The sequence below is a fragment of the Pholis gunnellus genome (genome assembly GCF_910591455.1).
Source record: "Pholis gunnellus genome assembly, chromosome: 3".
In the NCBI taxonomy this organism is placed as follows: Eukaryota; Metazoa; Chordata; class Actinopteri; order Perciformes; family Pholidae; genus Pholis; species Pholis gunnellus.
Window position 1 is genome coordinate 17,831,921 of NC_136529.1, and position 22,500 is coordinate 17,854,420.

At 44.5% G+C, this 22,500-nt stretch overlaps 1 protein-coding gene across 1 annotated transcript in view; it reads left to right on the plus strand.

Moving 5' to 3' along the window:
• Positions 1-22,500, plus strand: part of foxp4 (forkhead box P4) — a 90,303-nt gene that overhangs the window by 62,013 nt on the left and 5,790 nt on the right. The window contains exons 5-17 of the mRNA XM_079186487.1: positions 732-878; positions 4,355-4,490; positions 7,105-7,306; positions 7,805-7,903; positions 9,225-9,323; positions 12,281-12,368; positions 13,548-13,631; positions 15,629-15,854; positions 16,323-16,399; positions 16,496-16,597; positions 20,193-20,314; positions 20,867-20,933; positions 22,019-22,188. Of these exons, the coding sequence (XP_079042613.1) occupies positions 732-878; positions 4,355-4,490; positions 7,105-7,306; positions 7,805-7,903; positions 9,225-9,323; positions 12,281-12,368; positions 13,548-13,631; positions 15,629-15,854; positions 16,323-16,399; positions 16,496-16,597; positions 20,193-20,314; positions 20,867-20,933; positions 22,019-22,188 (1,619 nt within the window). The remainder of the gene's footprint in view (positions 1-731; positions 879-4,354; positions 4,491-7,104; positions 7,307-7,804; positions 7,904-9,224; positions 9,324-12,280; positions 12,369-13,547; positions 13,632-15,628; positions 15,855-16,322; positions 16,400-16,495; positions 16,598-20,192; positions 20,315-20,866; positions 20,934-22,018; positions 22,189-22,500) is intronic.

Genomic DNA, 22,500 nt, shown 5'->3' on the forward strand with positions numbered 1-22,500 from the left:
CACTGTGAAGTCATTTCTGCTGAAAAGCCTCTTTGAACATTTGACGCACCATGAAACAAAGACAAACTGCAGACAGACACATGTACTGGCTGTTCTCAAGAGGATAACCCCCCCTCCCACACACACACACACACACACACACACATACACTGTGGTCAGTGTGGGTTTTCCTGTCCGCCTTGCTCTCCTCTCAGCAAGATTAGAATCTTAATAGAGTTTCCTGAGTAAATTAGTGATTAGTAACTCAAACAAACAGACAGGCTGTGGCTAATGTGTGTGTGTGAGTGTGTGTGTGTGTGTGCACTGTAGTTTTAAATTATTCCAGTTTGCTTTGCAGTCTAGAACGAAATCATCCAAGCCGGTTCAGCATTATACAGTTATGACATACACAGTCACTTTACAACACAAAGCGACACACCATAATAGCTCCATAATATTCTTCAGTCGTCTTCTTTGTCAGGTCTGTGTTTGCTAGTTGTGGTGTGTGGTTTGTCAATAAACCGCACACGGCCACACAACGATAAACTGCGGCCTTCACTGAGGGGAATAGAAAGCTACTGAATTCCTTGAGACTCCCGTTCAAGTTACAGTGTCTGACAATCGCTGGGCGTTCCACCGTCGGACGACTGTGGTATTGTTGAGGTTGATACAAAGTGTGTTGTGACTCACTCGCCTCATATTTCTCCCATCTCCTCCCCCCCTGCCTCCCCTCGTTCTGTGTCTGTCTCTAGTTACAGGAGTATTACAAGAAGCAGCAGGAGCAGTTGCATCTCCAGCTTCTGAGTCAGCAGCAGCAACAGCAGCAGCAGCAGCAGCAGCAGCAGCAACAGCAGCAGCAGCAGCAACAGCAGCAGGCCGGGAAGCAAGCGGCAAAAGAGGTGAACTTCACCAAGTACACACTCACTCAGCTCAAGTACACTCTGAAGTACACAAGTGCCCTTAAACGCAGTAAAAGTGGTTGACATGGGAGCCAGCAGAAGGAAAAAAAATCACACGGAGGATCTAATGTATAGAATATATATATATTCCCTTCTCTCTTCTTATCCTCCTTTTCTCTAGATTATTGTTGTGTGTACAAGCTTGTCTCGAAAAAAAGAATTAGTGAATATGGATTTTCATTTCTTCCACCAGCATGCCATGTCGAGGCAGCGATGGAGTGCTGTGTTAAGCCATACGCTGCCCTGCCAAAGTATTCATTGCACGCCTTCAGCTCAAAGCCTGAAGAGAAATCTCTCTGTAGGAAGGGTCTGCCACTCTTTTAATTGTCAATTAACCCCGCCAGCATTAGGAGCCTCCCTTGCTCTCTTTTCTCTCTCACGCACACACACACACACACACACACACACACACAAATATGCATAAGTACTCACACACTGTACCGGGTTTAACCACCGCTGTGGTACAGTAGGATATCAGAGGATCAACTACAACAAAGAGGATCTCAATCGATCAGACAAGATTACTGTCATAACTTGTGTTTGTGTGTGTGTGTGTGTGTGTGTGTGTGTGTGTGTGTGTGTGTGTGTGTGTGTGTGTGTGTGTCTGTTTGTGCATGTGTGTACTGTATGCGTACAACAGAGACATTTGTGTTACATGAATGCTCATTCGCCAAAATTGTCGAACACACAGAGGGCCATGCAGGAGACAGACTTAGGGAGAAGGGCCTTGTGAGACTTTTCTGATAAACGCATGAGGAGACACATCCTAGATTTATCCTCCTCTTCCTCATCCCCCATCTCCCAGTGGGCAGACCGCCCCCCTTCCCCACACCTCGCCCCACAAACTCCTCGCCGACAGCGGTCAACCAACTCGACCGTGACCAAAGCAAACCAGTTGTGGTTGACTCGCATGTTGAGAGGGTGTCTGATTCGCTTTCCCCTTCTCCCTCCTCTCCGCTGCTGTCCCAGTTTTCAGGTTTGTTGTCCTGTAACAACTAGACAAGTGCAAACATTGGTCACACAGCTACACATACATGCAGAGAGGGAGAGGCTTGATGTGTGACGGTTCACTGCACAATCACATACACTTGAGGGAATATGCCTCCCCACAGAGCTGCATACAGCTGATATGACGAAGGCCATTTCCAGCAGTCGGTGTTTTTCATTCGCGGCGAGCCCTCAATCACAACCAAAAATGCCTTTTTCGTCACCTCTTGTATCTCCCCTGGTCAAGCAGGTGCTGTCAGATATTGAGGCAGGGGGTGTGTTTCAATAATGTAAGGTTTGTACTGTAAGTCTGTCCTACAGTGCAAGATAACCAGCAATCAGCTAAGAATATTGTCTCTTGGCAATCTGCTGGTCAGAGTAGTGTAAGGCAGACCCGTTGTAGATGAGGATTTGAACCAACTTCAGATTCCAGCAGGCCTTGAACACACCCAGAAAACAGGAGAACAGGAAGAGACAAAGAAGACAGAGCAGGAAGGAAGGAGAATGAATAAGAAAGTCTCTCCTTGCCGTTTGTGCTCGAGTGGCTGTGAATGTCTGCCCTTTTCCTTCTTTTCTGCAGTTTTTCTTCACTTTCTTGTCTGCGTGGAAGTGATGCATTGAAAGAAAGAGTATGTATGTGTATGTTGGGTGAGTGTTTGTGTGTGCCGCCGGTGCATTTGGGACTGGTCAGGAGTCAGCTTAATGAAGTGACTCTGACCACCGCAAGAGATGTGTGCATGTGTGTGTGTCTGTCTGCGAGTGTCCATCTACAGTGTGTGTGTGTGTGTGTGCGTTTGTGTATGTGTGTGCACGCGTGCATGTGTCTGTCTGCGAGTGTCCTTCTATATGTGTGTGCGTGTGTGTGTGGATCTGTGTGACTGGCAGGCTCAGACAGTGTGTGATGTGCTCATAAATCACATTGACAGCCTGTTACTGCGCTAGCTTTGGCCACTCAGCCACAGCTAATGTAAACAGAACACAGGCACACACACACACACACACACACACACACACACACACACACACACAATGTGTGTTTTAAAGAACCGTAGCCATATCTCAGGAGGGAATGAGAGACAGAGGAGGGGGGGAGTGGAGGATATAAAATGGACAGACAAGTAGAAAAGGAGGGGCAGGAGGGCTGGAAAGAGAGGGAAAAGAGCAAGACGGGAGGAAACGGTTCAGTAAGGACATTCTGATCATGATAGACCATTTATTGCAACAAATGAGAATTTGTCAGTTCACTTCAAAGAACTGAATCATGTAAGCATGACAGAGATTGTGTCTGTGACCACAACATCTCTTGCCTTTGACAAAGTTTGCGCCGGTCAAAGGAGTACAAAAAATTCTGGGTCTTTTCTGTGGTCCTAGAAGTGTCCCCACTTTTTCGTTTATTTTGGATTCATTCCTTGTAGCCACAAATATCCAGAAAATACAGTAAACTATTATCTCTGTTTTTCTTAATAGTTGTTGTACTTACTCGTCTGCACCCCCCCACACCTCCCTAACCGACACAACTCTCCCTAACTCTCACACACAAACACACTGCCATCACACTTCTTCTCCCCAGGCACCAAGTCTGAAAGGAAGTGACCTATATGCCCTTCCTGTGAGATCCTCTCTGTTCAAAGAGTTCTAGGCTGCCACTCTCTCTCACTTACACACACACACACACACACACACACACAATGAGCAGTTCCTCAAGTTGTATTTATTTATTTTTCCTCTCCAGTAGTTATCTGTAAGAGATAAAGTCCATCTCTCTCGGGGGTTGGTCGGGTGGGACTTCAAACAGCGCAGCACAGGCCAGGTTTGCCCCAGACTGGGAGGGCAGGAAAGGGGACATTTATCACCGTAACACACACCGACATTATCGCCATGCTCCATGTAGTCTCTCCCACTCTCCCTTCAACCTCCCTCCTTCTCTTCATCCTCAGGGTCCTCACAGCTTGGCCCTGGGCTTTTCTTCCTTTTAATACAGGACTTTTATTTATTTTACATGGTGTTAGTTGACTTTATACTTGAATTTGTTGAGACTGAATGGTGTAATGGGACAAGCAGACCAATTGAAATCATAATAACAGAACAGGGAAGGGCTTCCTTTCAGATGTAAAAGAGAAAAAACAAAATCAAGGGCTGCTGTCTAAATCTGGCATTTAGTTCAAAACTACTTTTAACAAATGTAACACTTTCCCCAAATGTGATTCTTGTCAGAGTTTGTAATGGGTGCAAGCAGATATCTGCAGGTGTTCTGTCATGGTTTGACATGTTTTTGTGCCAAAATTAGCAGAGGGCTTATTAAATACACATTTTGGAAATAATTTCAGAATTAAAAGATTAAATAAAAACTAGATAAAGATCTGGTTGAAGATGCAAATAATACGTAACTTGAACACCTTTTCTAACCTCTGTCTTCTTGTCCCCAGCAGTTAGGTAGTAAGCAGTTGGCCTTCCAGCAGCAGCTGATCCAGATGCAGCAGCTTCAGCAGCAGCACATCCTCAACCTCCAGAGACAAGGCCTGGTCCCACTGCAGCCCACCGCCGCCATGCAGTCTCTGCAGCAAGGTATGTGCACACGCACACACACACACACACACACACAGGCCCGTACCCAATGCTGCATGTGAAGCCTGTTAAGTTAATCAGCCAATAAAAGATAAAAGGAAACCTGATTGGTGGGTTTGTGGAAGGTACTCATTTGGATAATAAGTAAAATATGCCACTAAGCCCCCTGCTTGGAGGTGTGTGCATGTGCTTGCGCGAGTGTGTGTGAGCTTGTGTGTGTGTGTACTTGAGATTAGCCAGACACAAGAACATCATCGTCTTGCTATTGCTGTGCCCACAAGATTTCTTTTATTGTTCCGATATGTAACTTCTCCCACAGTCCCTTTATTTTGTCAGTATAGCTTTAGAACGATAAAGGTTGACTGTTGACTGGCCCGCCCTTATTGAACTTGTGTGTTTATGTGTGTGTCTTTGTCCACTTTTGCCTGTACACACATACACACACTACCTCACACGCAGAGAATGCTTTAGGGGCTCTAAAGTGGCCGTAACATTGCTAAAGCGCTGACTGAGTTGACCAAACAGAGCAGTTTCCTTCCCTCCGTCTGTCTGATCTCTCTCTTTCTCTCATGCGCAGTCACGTGCAGTCACACACAACAGTTCACACACACAACAGTTCACACACTCATAGTCGCGCTGTAGTCTGAATCTGAAAAAACTCAAAAAAATAAGCTCAATCAAATCAATTTAATTTTCAAAAAGTTCATTTCACATAAGCCTAATACAACACTCAAGAATTGCATTCAAACTTAAGTGTGATTTTTGCATCTGTGTGTTTATGTGCTCGGGGGGAGGGTGTGTGTGTGTGTGTGTGTCCGCCGGAGGGTGAGTGGAATTACCAGTTCACAGAGAGTAAAAAAAACGGAGCAGATACAAATCGAAAACAAATAAAAAGACGGAGGCCACAGTTTTGCATAAAAGACTGTTGTTTTTTAGACAGTTGCAAACATTTGGCTTTGGCATCTCCTTCTCTTTCTCTCTCTCTCTCTCTCTCTCTCTCTCTCCCTCCGTATCAGAGTGGAATTTCCCTGCAGTGTGAAAGAGCCGGTCCATTGTGACGGCTCAGCCAGGCGTGAGCCAGAGCATTCCTCTGACCAGCCATGCCACACAAACACACAAACACACATGCATAAACACTCGCACCTACACACACAACTGCACACATTATTGCCCCGCCTCAAAGGGTCGTTGTGTCCGGTGGGTAGTTGGTGTGGGGGGGGGGGGGAGCCCTGAGGGGGGATCCTGCTGTGGGTTTTTGTTTATTTCTCTTACTGCAGTAAGATGGAGGCACTTTGTAGAATCTCATGACAGCCAACCTATTAAGTTCATGGCAAAAAAAAACAGAGAGCACTAAACCACTTTGTTTGAGAATCAAACTGCTTTTTTTCTAAGCACAGACCAATCATTGAGCGTGTGTTTCGGGAACTTTCTTCACTCTCATATGAAAAAGAAAAGAAAAAAATCCATTAGATTTGACTTCATCCTGTTAGACCCCACCTTCTTAGTAACTTAAGGCTGCTTCCTAGCATGTGTCATGTCTACAGACATCATGCGAAAGAAATATGACCCTAGCAGCCAGATGTGGCTGTGTACGTTAAACAGTTAGCAAAAGCACTCGCATCCACGTTTTAACACTAGCTGGAGGAAATTGTGAGTACATACATTCACTCGAATGCACACAAAGTCAGGATTTTGTTGTTTACAAATCTGTTCTGCTCTTGGCTACTTACAATTTGAGCTTTACTTGCTTTGTACTCATCAGTAAACAGCTGACTTTCACCAGAATGCAGAACATTTCCTCTAAAGTAAAATTTGTCTACTACTTTAGTAATTTAGTAATTACTACTTTACACTTTCACTCCCTGGGCGTGTCCACAGATCGGTCAGGTTTCTTGGATAATACACACACACACACACACACACACGTAAAGAAATCTATGCACACACTGCCTCATTCCTCCAGAGTGAGAACTTTTGTTTTGGCGGGACCACAGAAGAATGCAGACAAAGCAGACATAATATTTGGATTGCTGCGAGGTCTGTGCATGTGTGTGTGTATGTGCAGATGTGTGTGGCTGCATGTGTGCGTGCGTGTGTGCGTGCATACGTGCGCGGTAAGATCCATTGGAGTAGGCTGTGGCATTTTAGGCGTCTCTCTCACTGTGAAATTGGAGCAGAAATAACAAAGCAGCGACTAGAAAGAACTCAAAGTGTGCACCCACCCTGTTCAGACAAACAGTGGTAGTGACAGGAGCAGTGGTGCTGGTAGACAGTAGCAATTGCACACAGACATTAAGAAATAGTTGAGGAATAGTGGATATCTGGAAATAAAATAAAAACTTGCAGAAATTAACCTCTTGTCGGTTTTAGTCTGTCCTATTTACCTCTTTAACCCCTCACAGGGGACTGTAATAGTTGCATGTGTGTTTATAATTGTTAGTCGCAGCTCTCTTTGACCCAAGTTCATTGGTTCATTCGTGTCTTTAGGTGGGTATTATTGTCTTATTACTAGCTTGACTTAACCTAAATATCCTATTATCATATTTGCGCTGAACATGTGAAATTAAGCAACTAAGTAAGGTTGCCAAGTTAACTGTGCGTTCCTTCTCTGCAGCGATGTGTCCGTCAGACCTCCAGCAGCTGTGGAAGGAAGTGTCGGGGGTGCAGAGCAGTGAGGAGGCCCTGAAACAGGCCGAGGGCCTGGACTTGAGCACCAACAGCTCCAATTCTACCTCAGCCTTCCCCAAAGCTGCCAGCGCTCACATCCCACTGCACAGCCTGATCAACGGACAGAGCCACACCCCAAAGAGAGACAGGTACAGGGATGTGCAGTACGTCGAAAGGCTTAGAACATCAACAAACGTCTGTCCTCTGTGTGACCTGCAATCTTTCTAATTCACACACTCTTGCCATGTCATTTTCTGGCATTTAACTTTTAGCTTTTAGCTGTTCCTCCATACCTAAGCACGTAAACACAAAACATGCACACGCAGCATATCACACATCACCAGGGTGCAAACGTCTCTCAGCTCATTTGATAGGAGGTGTGTTGGGTTCAGTATGTTCTGCCAGTATGCTGTCAACCACATGCAAGTGTAGTATAGAGGAGAGGATGGTGGATGCAGGCCATCTGGGGAATTATTTGTTAGTCATATATATTTTTAGATCTGAAATTGCTGTGGACATAAATTCATTGTTAACATGTTGACATTTTGGGGATGCATGTTTAAGGAGTACTTGTACTTCTACCGTATGAGGGCTGTGTTGTTCCATGGCTTTTGTTCACTGCTCATGGGCTTGTCTTTGTCTTTAAGAGCCAGACTGTTTGAGTGGATATCCAGCTTCACCAAGGCAGACAGCGGAGATGACCATGTCCCCTTTTACCCCAAAGGCGGCCAACCCCCCAGCAGCCAGTGAGTAGCACATCCACACACACACATGAGTGGACAAGACAAAGACAGAAAGACACTACTACTGGAGGGTGGTCTGCAGTGTCACTGTGGCACTGATTCAGCGTTTGCTTCAGGAGCATTGACCTCTGACCTCATTTTGGAGGGGGTCAGTGTGGGTGTGCAAGTATCAATTATAAGAACTTCTATTAGCTGATTGGCTTTAGTAGACAGAAAGAGGGAACCTCGCATTAGTGTGTTAGCCTGCTAAGCTAATGCATGGCTGATGTGGAGGAGAATGTGGTTTCCAGCAGTTTGTCATGTCTGTTGTCTGAGCGGCTTCTGAGTTGACTCAACCACAGCCAGCACACACACACACGCGTACGCACACAAGCTCCAACCTCAGCCAGCACATATGATCAGGAAGAGCCGTAAAGGCAAAGGGAGAGGGAGAGAGACATGTTTCCATCTGCGAGACAAATGGTTTTTGTTAGACAACCTTCTGATGTTGATTTGGGAGAATCCCCATCCCAGTCCCCACACGCACGTGCACACACACACACACACACACACACACACGCACACACGCACACACAGACAGTCATGTAAATATATGGGGAGACAGCAGTCGCCGGCGAAGTTCCAGGTCTGAACCACATCTGCTACTGGACCTGCCACACACACACACACACACACGCGTGCATGCATGCACGGTCACAGTTATTTTACCCTAGGCCCAAACCAAACCTGGCCCAGTCTTTCATTGCCACACACACACACATACAAACGCTCATAAATATGCACAGATGCACACATACAAACACACACGTGCACACACACGTAAGCTCACCACAAAAGAACAACCAGCACATGACGACAGCCGCCGCCAATCAGTCATGGCTGGTTGGTCCTGTGCCGACTCTGTGTCAACTCCTGAAACACAAGAACACACACTAACACGCGCACAACACATACGCCAAGGACAGAAACAGACAGGTCATGGACTTAAGAATTTGCCTCTGAGGTTGCTGGATCAATTCCCGTATTTGCCTGGCTTCTGTAACTGACCCCACTCTGCTCTATCCTCCTCTCTCTGCACTTGGCTTCGTGAACAGTACAAACGAACGACTGTTAATCAGACTCAGATGGCTCTCTTGATGCTTCTGCTGCTACAGTTACTTTTGCATTTGCGTGTGAGAGTGTGGCATATTAAGGCTTAGCTTCTCATTATGAGAAAGTGATTTATTTTATGTGCTGTACATTTCATGTACATAACAACATAGGAAAAATGAAATATTCTGTTTTAATACCTCACTCTTCTTTTTGTGCCTTTCCCGCCACACAGTCATGAGGAGCATGCCGGCTCCCATCCTCTCTACGGCCATGGAGAGTGCAAGTGGCCTGGCTGTGAAGCACTGTGTGAGGACATGGGACAGTTCATCAAGTAAGTCCGCCACCCAAAAGGGCAGTTACACAGAGCCCGTGAATGAATAAGACCTCAGCTAAATTGTTTTGGAAATCAAAACAAAGTTTGATATCCAAACACACATCGCTTCCCGTCTCTCTCCGTATTGCTCTGTTTGCGACATACGACCCACAAAAGGTGAAGTGGGGTTTTATATGACAGGTGTGAGCAGCTAGAAGCCCAAAGAGTCATTTGATTGGATGAGTTTCTGTAAATGCCCCTGAGTGAAGGATTCGTCATGAAACATTTGAAATACATGACATATATTTGGCCTATAACAAGAGATCAATGAACAATGAACACAGGATTACAACTGGGAAACATGTTTTCATTTCACTCAGTCTTTAGGGGTTCTTGGATGTGTCTATAGTTGCATTGGAGAAGGACAATATTTCCAGAAGTTCTTTAGTTTCAAAAAGATTAGCAACATTTTCTTACTTTCTCTCTTTGATCACAAACCTGGTTTAAGACCAAATTAGAAACTTCCCTTAAATTTCATCACTAATTGGTAAGAAACACACCTGTTTTTAAAAAAGCTCAACAAACGCTGGTAGAAAATAGATAAAGCATAAAGAAAAGTGAAGCTGTGGTTTGTGCTAAATGTGGAGTGTCAGTCATGAACATCAGTGGCGTTTGGCATTGGCTCACTAATTCATCAGTTGCAATCTGTTACATCACATTTGCTCGGAGGCACATTCATGCATACACACACACACACACACACACACAGGTACACAAATAAACTCAACATGTATGTAAATTCTCAGTTTTTCGAGGAATTATTTGGGCTCCTAAAACACTATCCTCTTCTTCTTTGTTCCCGTGTTAGTATTTGTTTTTTCTTTCATTTTGTTGGTGGGTTTTGTCTGTGTTTGTTTGTGTTTTATATGCTTTTCCTCAGAAGGATCAGACACATTGTTTCTGTTTTTTTAAATAGAAAATTACTCTTAATTAGCTCATCCGCATTCACCTCTTTTTGTTGACACTCATTCCCACTCTGCCCCCATCATGCCACTTGCTAGTTTGGAGTCACTGCGGGATGTCAGTGCAGTCGCTGGCCTTGACATTCTTCCATCTCCTCCTCTGTCACATGAAGTACAACGGACCTCCCTGTGGCACTATGGCTGCTAATGAAGGCTTCACAAGCCTTTTAATGAAGCCCTAAACAAACTCACACTCTCATTATCGGTGTGGAACTCTTTAGTTGTTTAAGCAATGGAGATATTAATAAGCCGCGGTGATGAAATATGTACTCATGCACACGCACACACACATAGTCATAGAAGTGTGCGTGGTGATTGTGATGCCATCGGACAGTCAGATCAAAGCATGCAGGCAGGCTGGGAAAGTTTGGAGAGGAAAGCTGTTGTTTGGTGTCTCATTTCACGTAGCCCCGGGGCAGATGGAAGGAGAAAGAGAGATAGAGTAAAAGAGTGTGTGTGTGTGTGTGTGTGTGTGTGAGTAAGAGAGAGAGAGAGGCAGATGGAAAAAAATGGAGGCAGTGACAGATAACGCCGTCAGTGCGCTCCCTTCCAGCCAGCCTTAGTCATCGCCCCAGGAGGGAAAAGGGTAGAGCAGAAGAACAGAGGAGGGAGACACTCCACTATTTCAGGCCTTTCTTCTCTCCTCTTCTCTCTTCCCACCTCCCCTCCCTCCCCGTCCTCTGGTATAATACTCTGGCTGTGGTCGGTGGAGCTGGGTGTAATGTGGGTTAAAGCCTTGTCTGCCAGCACTCAGAGGAGTAAACAGAGCCTCATTGTCGGGACACATCGAGAAAAAAAAAACTGCTACTGTTTATGGCCCGGCTATAGAGAGAGGGGAGGGTTTTAGGGGGCAGATTTGGTTGGAATGAGTGTGAATCACAGGCATTTGGGGAGTTGCAGGAGAAGACGAGTGGGAAGGGGAGAGTGGACAGAAGTGCGGGCGAGGGCGAGAGAGCTTAACAGAGAGTGAAAGAAAGAAAGAGAGAGAGAGAGAGAGAGCGAGAGAGGGGTGAGATCATGTTTTTGTTATTATTATCGTGCACTTGTGTTGAGCCGTCTATCTGACAGGATTAGCCGTGCCATGACATCATTGTTTTTGTTTCATTTCCAGTCTTCGCCTGTTATTGCCTAACTTTCTGCTTTGTTAAAGACACACACATTCAAATAGCCATACACCACACAGACGCACATCGCTACTAATGTACTTATCACAATAAACAAGTCAGAAAAGTGAATTTTAACTTAGAACCACAGGATATAAGTCACTTTAATACACCAGCAAATACCGAGCACACGTACTCAACACACACTCACCATCACACACACACACACACACACACACACACACACACACACCGCACAGGCAGCAGCAACCTGTGAATAACCTTGGCGATGACAGAGCAGAGAGAAAGGGATGGAGGAAGGGAGACAGGGGGGATTGGGCTGGGAAAGATCAGAAGGTCCCGGGTCCTCCCACATTGGAGGAAACAAACAGCGCCACCATTCACACACACACACACACACACACACACACACACACACACACACACACACACGCACGCACCAGTGTTAATAAGTGGAGTGAAGTTTAGCTCACAGAAAGTCTTAAGATAAGGCTTTGTGCGATAACACATGAGCTCATATCCAGGTGGTTGTCTTGGATCATGGCTCACTGAGCACCAATGAAGTATACACACACAAAACACAGCTGCTGCGTTCTTCGCTAGACAAAATAAACCTCCAAGATTATGATTTAATTTTCTCGCGCTGAAACAGCTCACAACTCAGTTTAAATGAAAGTCAAAGAGCTGGGTTTTGTTACTTCATTATTCAGCACCTGTGAACTGATTTTACAAGGATTTCTGTTGAGTTGAGTTGGAACTATCAGTGCTTTGATCTTTTTTTTATTTGTAGATATCAATTTACACTCTTGCATTTCCTCTTCACCTCTAGGCACTTGAACAATGAGCACGCCCTAGATGACCGCAGCACTGCCCAGTGCCGAGTCCAGATGCAGGTGGTTCAGCAACTGGAGATTCAGGTGAGTCACATACACACACACTTCATTTTCATCCGCTCACAAAGTTATGAAGACTGTTTCAGCCGTTCAGTGGCAGTAACGTGTCTGAGTCAGGGCAGAGTTTATGGAGAGCAGTGGAGCTTGTAATTTAAAAGGATCAGTCGGCAGGGAAGCTGCCATCGCTGTTCCAATTATAAAGCTGCTCTGGTCACCAGCAACAGAGAGAGTGAGGCTGAGAGGGGAGGAGGGAGAGAGAGAGAAGAGAAAAGAGAGAGAGAGAGAGAGCGAGAGAGAGAGAGAGACATGAGCTAGAAAGTGGAGGACCGGGCTGCATGGCCTCTCTTGTTCTCAAAGTGGTTCATACACGCAATGCTCTTGAAACATCTGAATGCTCCAGCAAAAGCAAAATACCAACACTGGACAAGAAGTGAAATGCTCTACGTAAGAAAAGTGAAAGTACAACGGCTGCCTCTTCACTCACGTCTTGACATAGTTTCCGAAACACTTCAGAATAAGCCGTTCACATCACTGCGTTTGTGTGTGTGTGTGTGTGTGTGTGTGCGTGCGTGCTGTCCAGCATTAGGGTTGGCATTGTGTTTGGTGGTGGTGGTAAACAGCGTTTAGCTGAGCCCCTGAAGCCACCGCCAGGGAACACAAAGTGACAGAGAGGCAGCTGGTGTCACATCACATCAGGACGGCCGTCTCTCTGACATGTCACTTCATCCCTCAGCAGTCCACAGGCAGCCCGCCACTCTACCCTCCAACAGCACACACACACACACACACACACACAACAGCACAGTCACTGTGTAAATGTCTCATATTTGCACATCTCTGCAGCGTGTGAGTATTTTAATGGCGCTATCTATCTTAGAGTCGATCCGTTGTTTCTGGAGGCTACACGTGTGTACGCCTGTACTCATGCACAAACACACGCGGGATGCAGCGTTTCCACGGGCTGTAGCAGCTCCCATTAAAAGGCAGTTAACAATGTCAAACGGGGACGAGTGTGTCTGCAGGCTAGTGTAAGTGTGTGAGAGAGCTCCGGGTGCTGAGGTGGCTGACTTTCATATTCATCCCTCTGCCTGAGGTGTAATTGTAATTGTAATTCAGTGTCAATACCGCATTATATCAATCTAAGCGCTGTGAAATGAGGTAAAGTGTTTTCCATGGTGATAACAACCCTTGTGTGTTTCACAGCTGGCGAAAGAGAGCGAGCGACTCCAGGCCATGATGACCCACCTGCACATGCGCCCCTCAGAGCCAAAGCCTTTTAACCAACCTGTGAGTACACACTGGCACCCCCGAAACCCAGATTACATGACTTTTTCTTCCATCCTCTCACCCCAAATCTTTGCTCTTCACCTACAAACTCCTCTTAAATGAACAGTTTCACTATCCCTAAACCTTCTTGGGATTTCAAGTTCCTCTCTTACTGTCTAGCTTGGTATCTACGCCCCCTATTGACCAGTGAGGGTTAATGTGTTATTTAGAAGTCATAGGGACTACTTTGTTCTTTTCAACACTTCTTTCTGTCTTTCTTGCTTCCTTCTGTCTCTCTTTCGCTGTGTTGAACTGCATAATGTTCTTATTCCAAAGAGAAAGTCATAAAATCAGATATTTGCAGTGTGTCCGTGTTGAACATTATTGTGTTCATTCAGCATTTGAAGATTGCAATTTTTCAGCTTTTCAGAGAGAGAGAGAGAGAGAGAGAGAGAGAGACAAAGTGGTCTCACAGTATCTTCAGTGTGTTCCCACTAAAGGGATTAACATTTTGATGTGATGTGATGTGTGTATGTGTCTGTGTCTGTGTGTCCACACTGGTTGGTGAGGTTGTTATTAGGTATCTAATGAATATTTCATTATTCAGATTGACGAGGAGTCTTATTAAAATATGAAGATGTTGAAATTAATTGTCAATTAGAGGTAGAGTGTCTTAATTTGAGGGGATATAAATGGGTGCAGCCGAGTGGCTGTGTGTTTGTGTGTTCTTGTCTGTCTGGATGATGCGTTGATCGCTGGGGGATCAGCTGCTATTAACATCTAATGGGAAATCAGGAAGAGGCGTGTTCTGTCACCACCGGAGACGAGCCTCGGGGTCAGGGATTGGAGGAGGAGGGGCGGGGGAGGAGCGTCAGGAATGGAAACAAAGCTTGGCCTCAATTAACAGGGTTCGACTGTTGCCGTGGTGATGTGGCAGGGTTGCAGCGTTAATGAAGTACCTGTTAAACAGCCCCGCCCCCTCCAGTCTACTTAAATGGCAAAGAGGGGGCAGAGTAGAGAGAAGGTGATTTACACATTTTACATACATTTAGACAACACACATACACACACTGGTTTTAATTAGTCCTAAACTAGCAGCCCTGCAACGGCTGTCCCAGAGAGACTGGGTGTACTGGTTCTGTGCGTTATGTATGTTTGTGTGTGTGTGTGTGTGTGTGTGTGTGTGTGTGTGTGTGTGTGTGTGTGTGTGTGTGTGTGTGTGTGTGTGTTTTTGTATTTGTGCAAGGCTCTGCCTAATTGGGCCGTATTGGTCCGTGAAGACTTGGCCACCGCAGAGTGCATGTGTGTGTTCCCTTCTTACAAACATGCTGTCTTGTGGTTTTGTATTTGTAAACGCAGGGTTAATTGCAGCCAGCGCTGTGTGTATAAATGCAGTATATGAGCATGTTGTGTGTGTGTGTGTGTGTGTGTGGGGTTCATAGGGAGTATTTTTTTTTTTCTTTAATTTGTTTATGTAGTGTGACTTTACAATAGTAGCCATCCCTGGATATGTAGTGCCCTGTTGCTATAGGTAAACACTTTATTCTGACACAACTAGTAGACACAACTGTAACTTAAGAGACAATTTCCTGGAAGAGACTTGTTACTGTATGTGTATGACACACAAGTATTGACAGACCTGTCCTGTGGAGATGATGCTTCTCTGTAAACAGCAGCAGCACTCAGTCAAAAGATGTTGACATGAAAGAAGTATTATTCATACAGAAAATCGGAGAAACTAAATCAATTCTCCGCTCTCAGTAGAGAAACTATTGTTTTTTATGTTATTAATGGATAAGCCCAGCTGTAGACATCATTAGACAATATTAAACCGAGGTACAGTAAGTTATATGAGAATGGGATATTTTACTAACATTTTATAATTGTTCACGTGTATTTTAAAATAAAGCCGTTTAATTGGATTGAAACATTTCCAGTTGATTTAATAGAAGAATTCTTGGCCAAAGCTGAATTAATCACCGCAATGTATCTGTGTGTGTGTGTGTGTGTCTCTTTAGCTGAACCTGGCTTCCAGTGGCTCTCTGTTAAAGCGGGACAGCGATATCTACCCAGAGGGTCTTCCTCACCCCCCCACCTCAGCTGCCACCCCCATCACCCCAATGCGCCAGGGTCCCTCAGTCATCAGCTCCTCCAGCCTGCACACACACTCCCACTCCCACACGCACGGTGTTGGGCCCATACGTCGGCGCAACTCCGACAAGTACTGCACCCCCATCGCCTCAGGTAGACTGAAACAGAAACTCAGTGCCTGCCTTTTTATTTTATTATTATAATGCATTGTATAATTATTGATTTAGAATTGATTCAAATTGTATTTGTTTTTTTTTATCCAATGTTGATGACTGCTTTAGTTTTTTTAGATGTTCCTGTTTTCATGTGTTTTCCCTGCAACAGCAACACAATATAGCCTCAGAAATCACTTTTATTCATGGTTTAATTAAAGAGCCGCCGTCAATTGACGTTCCTTCAGTAGAACATTTTAGTTTTAATTTCAGGCATCAATATATTTTTAGTGTATGTGGCTTAGAATGAAGTCAAAAGTAAGGACAAAGCTATGCTCATGCTTTTCCATTATAATATGCTTAATACTAAAATAGAGAATAATATCAAACATCTAGTTTTACACATTTTTAACAATGTGTTACACAACACACATCAGTTCATTTAAAATTGTCACGCCTCTTCTTTCAGAGCTGGCTCAGAACTGTGAGTTCTACAAGAACGCGGATGTCAGGCCTCCCTTCACCTACGCCTCTCTTATACGTCATGTAAGTCTCTCCGATGATCCAGTTGCACCTTCTCTTCTCTCCATCTGTGTGTTCTCCTCCTCTAAATCGTGTTGTATCTTCTCTCCTCTTCCTCAGGCCATTCTGGAGTCCCCAGACAGACAGTTGACTCTCAATGAGATCTACAACTGGTTTACACGCAAGTTTGCCTATTTCAGGAGGAACACAGCCACATGGAAGGTAAAAAGCTTACGATGTACACACCCTCCCTTGTACTCCGTCCCTCCGTCAGTTTAGTGAGGAGAACAGAGCAATTGGCAAACTGTTTAGATGATGGCGAAAAACCCAACAGCCCAGAATTTAAAAAGTGAAAGTTTCAACCGCAGCTCAGACTGGTTGAAAGCTGATTCAATCAAAGCAAAAATGTTTTGACTCAAACTCAAATATGGTAAACAACACTGACTGGGTAAAATCTGATCAAATTGACTGCAAAGTTATTGTGGTCTGTGCCCACTGATGAAGCCCCCCAACCCAGAGCAGATGCCGACTGAGACCACAATGACAGAAACTAAATTTGCAGGCAGGATTTAGTGTTATTTGAAACCTTTGGATTGGCCAAATTACCTCACTTTGCAGAAAAGTCTAAATTTAGCACTTCAACTTGAAATGATGCAAGTACAATAACACATACACAGGTTTTAACGTTGACTTTGCTCAGCTCCTAAAGATACGACTGATTTGACAGTTATTGGCTCTTTTTGTCCTTTATGAGACACTTCCCCACTGCTCTCATTCTCTCCTTCTTCCTCACTCTCAGCCATGAACAATTCTCTCGCCTCCTCCTTTTCGCACATGGAGAGTCGGCCCCACTTAGCCCGGCAGAGCCACATCTAGCTGTTATACTGTCTCATTACAGAGATGCACATGAAAAGCTGACACACACACACGCGCGCTGCCCATGATCACAAACATTGAATTCTCTCCCTCTCCCTCCTCATCTCTCCCTCACACACACACACACACACACACACACACACACACACACCTGGCCTGATCCCACCATTGTAGGTGCTGACCCATTTCTACAGAAACCTCACACTAATTTGAGTGTCAGTTCCTCCAGAGAGGGAAAGTGAGAGAATGAGCAAAGGAGGAGTGAGAGAGGCAGTGGGAGGAGGGGTGAGGAGGGACCCCGTCTGTTCTCTAATAGCCCTAAACCAAGGAGGGAGGGATGGGGTGATGATGGAGGGAGGGGTGCGGAGAGGGTTAAGAGATGGGGCAGCCAGGAATAGCTTTACCTCCTCATCTGACTTTTATGAATTTTAACTATTAATGTCTGGTGTCTGCTTCTTCTGCCGTTGGCCTCGCAGACCTTTAAATATAGCTCGGCATGGCCTTATGTATTTATATAGCAGCTCCGTGAGTCAAATAGGGCCGTAGAGATGTATGTCCTTTAATAAGCCGTTATATTTCATGAGGAGAGCAGCGGTGTCAAGGAGTGGAAGTCATTGATCATAGATACGAAAGGGACAGTGAATGAGGATGAGTCAAGAGACAGAGAGAGAGAAAGTAAGGGATGATTGAGAGAGGGGGAGAAATGAGTGCTGAGTTATTTCGAGGTGCTGCATGATGAGTTGTAGGCCTTAAAGAAGAGGTTTCATTTTCTGTTTAACTTGCCATAATAGCAGTGTCCCATTTTTTTCCATTTTTTTTTTCCAGAGGCATTTTGTATAAATATCTACTTTGGGGTTTACTGACCCTACATATAAAGACATTGGAATAGAATCAAATAGAATACGAATAGAAAATGCAACCAAGACTCCGTATTATATGCTTCACTTGGACTTCCCTTTGTGGAATGTAACTCATTTACTCAAGTAACTACTTTATATTTCGACTCTAAATATTATACTTTCCACTGCAGTTATTTTACAGCTTTATCTACGTTAAGTTCTTTGCTGATTTTATAAAATGTGATACATTATTATAGATTAAACTGCCGAACAGCATATTCAATTGTTAAAATTAGCTCGACTTGACACTAATTGTATAGTAATAATCCTCCAATGATATAATATATTATAGAAACACTTACAGGAGCATTTTTCTGCATTGTGAATACTTTTACTTTATATACTTTAACTACATTTGATAATAATACATACATACTTTGAAATAAAAATCCAGATGAGGGACTACTTAGTACGTAGTATTTTGTACAGTAATATTTACTTCATCCACCACCATTTTACACTTATCTGGTAGCATAGTCATCACAAATTAATTTGCTTATTTATTCATGATTTTATTTATCATCTTGCCTGCTCACGTATATATATATATATACATATACAACACAGTGTTTAGGATCATATGGGGGTGGCCTATCCCAGCATGCATCAGGCAGCAGCAGACACACAACCAATTTACAATAGGAAGACATCCACGCTTTTAGTAGCACCTGAAATAAATTTGGTCTTGTGACTTTTTTCTTTTCTTTCTTTACAAAATTCTGCCTCCAGTTGCCCCCCTCCCCCCTTTCTCTCGGCCAGAGGGAGGGGAGATGAGCGGCACATGTGCTGTGACCCACTGTAAATGACTGCTAATGTTTTAACTGGGAGAATTAGGCTTTCATCACGGAGACGAATGCAAATAGCACTGCAATAGCTCTGGCGTCTACGGTGTCTAGTCTGTCTGTATATCTGTGTGTGTGTGTGTGTGTGTGTGTGTGTGTGTGTGTATATGTGTGTGTGTGTGTGTTATGGTGTGTGTGTTTGCACTGTCAGGGTGGCGGGCGCAGATTGGGGTCAGACTCATTTACAAAACTTAGCATCACGGCTCGGGGGTTGAGGGGATGCGGGGGAGAAAGGGTTCCTCCGCTGATTATGGCTTGTGTAATTACGTGTGTGTGTTTGTGTGTGTGTGTGGGTGTGCGTGTGTGTGTGTGTGTCTGTGTGTGTGTGTGTGTGTATCTGCGTGTGTAATTACGGCAAGGAGTGATGCATGCCTGGCCTGTCCCTCCCTCTCGGCTTAGAACAACGTGTCAGAGAGAATATGCAGGATTTAATTATAGACGAATTAAAATTGGTAATGAAATTGGGCATGAACAAACTACAAATAGCAGATGAAAAGGGAGGCCTGTCCCTGGGGGGGTGAGACGAAGATAGTGGTGTGCCTGCCTGCCTGCCTGCATGCCTGTCTGAGCTCCTGTGGATATGTGTGTCTGTGTGTGTGTGTGCTGATGGTGACTGATTAGAAAAATGCTCAGATAAAATAACGCTACTAGAGAACGGCTACACTGTGTTAGCACTGTACATGGAGCTACAGTATGTGTGCGTAGAAAAAGGAAGCATTGTTTGTACTGAACACACCCTGAGTGAGTGTTTGTACCTCGAGCCAAGTGACAACTTCAAGTAAAGGAACAAAAATAACAATTTGAGCTGGTGTTGAGTTTCTCTTCAGGGATACGCTGGAATATCATGGAAGTCATGGAATATCACGGCAATTTAAGATTATACATTTCTGAAATTAACAGGAGACATCAGAGAATATATGTGTCACATTACAGATAAACATTAGAATGCCTTTTACAGTTTATTCATGCATTCTTTGCACGGTGGTTTTCAGGTGTTTTTCACCACCACGAGCCAGACTCTTCAGAAAAGAAAGAAGGGGCCACTAAAAAATTAAATATGTGAAAACTTAGTCAAATATAACAAATAATAATAATACATATAAGATAATACCTTTAAATATATACCCATGCTAATGAGTTGTTAACTTATCTTTAGTCGTGTTAACGCTCTTCCTTTTTGCTCTCTCTCCCTCTTCCCAGAATGCTGTGCGCCACAACCTGAGTCTGCACAAGTGTTTTGTTCGCGTTGAGAACGTTAAGGGGGCTGTGTGGACTGTGGATGAGGTTGAATACCAAAAGAGGAGACCACCAAAGATGACCGGGTAAGAGCACACACACACACACACACACACATTTGTTTTCTTGGTGCACAGTTGAGCTTGATGTGTGAGCTTATGGGTGCTGGCACTATGATTGCCTAAATGGACCCTCTATTATTACCAAGAGGCCAACTCAGCAATCAAAAAAAAGGAGAAAAAAAGGCTGCTGACTTATCGTGTACGCACTTTATTCTACTGCATGTGTGTGTGTGTGTGTGTGTGTGTGTGTTTGTCGACACCATTAGTAAGCAGCTGTGTGAGATGCAGGAGAGGAAAAAAACCTTGTTAGCGTATGTAAACAGATGTTCTCTCCAACCGCCAGAGAAACCAGGGATAATTACACACACACGCACACACACCTGCACGCCAGATATTAGACACTTTAATATGTGTGTGTTTTAGCATCTGTTTACAGTCTGTGTATGTTTCTACTTGTAACAAACATATTTGTGAGATTTGTCAGAGTGCTTTGGCAGATCTTTTCACATATGCTCTCAATCTGTGATTCTCACCCCCTCTCTCTCCCTCTGTGTGTGTGTGTGTGTGTGTGTGCAGAAGTCCCACTCTGGTGAAAAACATGATTTCAGGCCTGGGCTTTGGATCCCTAAATGCCAGCTACCAGGTAAGGATTGCCCTCTCTTCCCCATTTCTCTCTATCTCTCGCTCACACACACACACACACACACACACACACACACACACACACACACACACACACATACATACACGTAGCAGCCAATCGCAATCAAGGGCACTAATATCAATTCCCTCTTATAATTAGCAGAATCCCTAACGACGTCCATGCCACCTCCCTCCTCCCACACCAACACACACTCACCTCCCACCTCACTTTCTCACACATGTGCCAACTCTGCACACACACACACACCCACACACACACACACACACACATCAACACACATTCGATCCATCTCTTCACTCCTACGCAGACATACACACCGAACCCACACACACATGCAATTTTGCCGCTGAGATGATTTATAGCGTCAAGTAGTTGTCAATTAAGGTTACCGCATAAAATTATCGCCTGTTCCAGAATATCCATCTCTTAGCGAGTGAGAATTCCCTTCCTTTTGTCTTTTTTTCACCTCCTGTGTGAGCGGGGAGGTGGGGTGAGTCTCTCAGCTAGTGTCCAACCTGCCTCATCTCAGAACAGCTGGATGTGAGCTGTGACAGAAAGCTGCCCCTGTTGGTTCAGTTGTTTTCTCTTCTGCAGACATTGATGTGTTACCGTGTTTGCGAGTGCGTCTAAGTTGAGGTGGTGGATCAGTCTCGCTTAACGTTTCTTATGAACACACACGCACTTATGACTTAAAAGCACAAGCCGTGATGGGGGGAAAGCACTGTATATAAGTGCCCCCTAGTGGTTTTTCAAGTTCACTAGCAAGTTATTGGATTCAAATGTGCTCCGTATGGAAGAGCTCTCATCAGTGCATAAAGAAAAACTATCCATCATTCATTGTCACTGTGACCAATTCTTATACCGTGTTTAACGTGTTATGTGTGAACTTACAAACACACTTTGAGCATTACAAGTTAAATGTACAAGTAAGATTTAGGTGTTTCAACATATCTGGTTGTAGTGGACGGATCATTTTATTACGTCACAAACCCCTGCAGCCATTATCATTTAGCGTCTTCTAATTTGATGGATCACGTTTTTCTTTCCTGTGTGTTTGTGTGCAGGCGGCTCTGGCAGAGAGCAGTCTGTCCCTGCTCAACAGCCATTCCATGGTGTCCCCGTCTGCGGCCAGCCTCAACATGCTGCATGTGGGCCACGATGATGTCAGCTCTACTGTGGAGCAGGTCAACAGCAACGGCAGCTGCAGCCCCACGCTCAGCCCTCACCAGTACAGGTACACATGGACACACGCACACATGCACGCTCAAAAAACAGGTGTAGGGCCAGTGTATAAGACTAATAGTAGCGTCTTTATCAGCAAATCAGTGTTGTCTATCTATATAATATATCTATATGATGGAGGAATGATGGCGATACTGATGCAAATATTAGCATCTTCATAGAAGATGGCTGACGAGAAATCATTTTAGTTTCGTTTATTTACATAACTGGACAATCTAAACACAATGTACAGACCTCCACAGACACTAACATATATTTTGTACATTCATCAACTACAACCTTTAACAGACAATCTTTTTTTGTG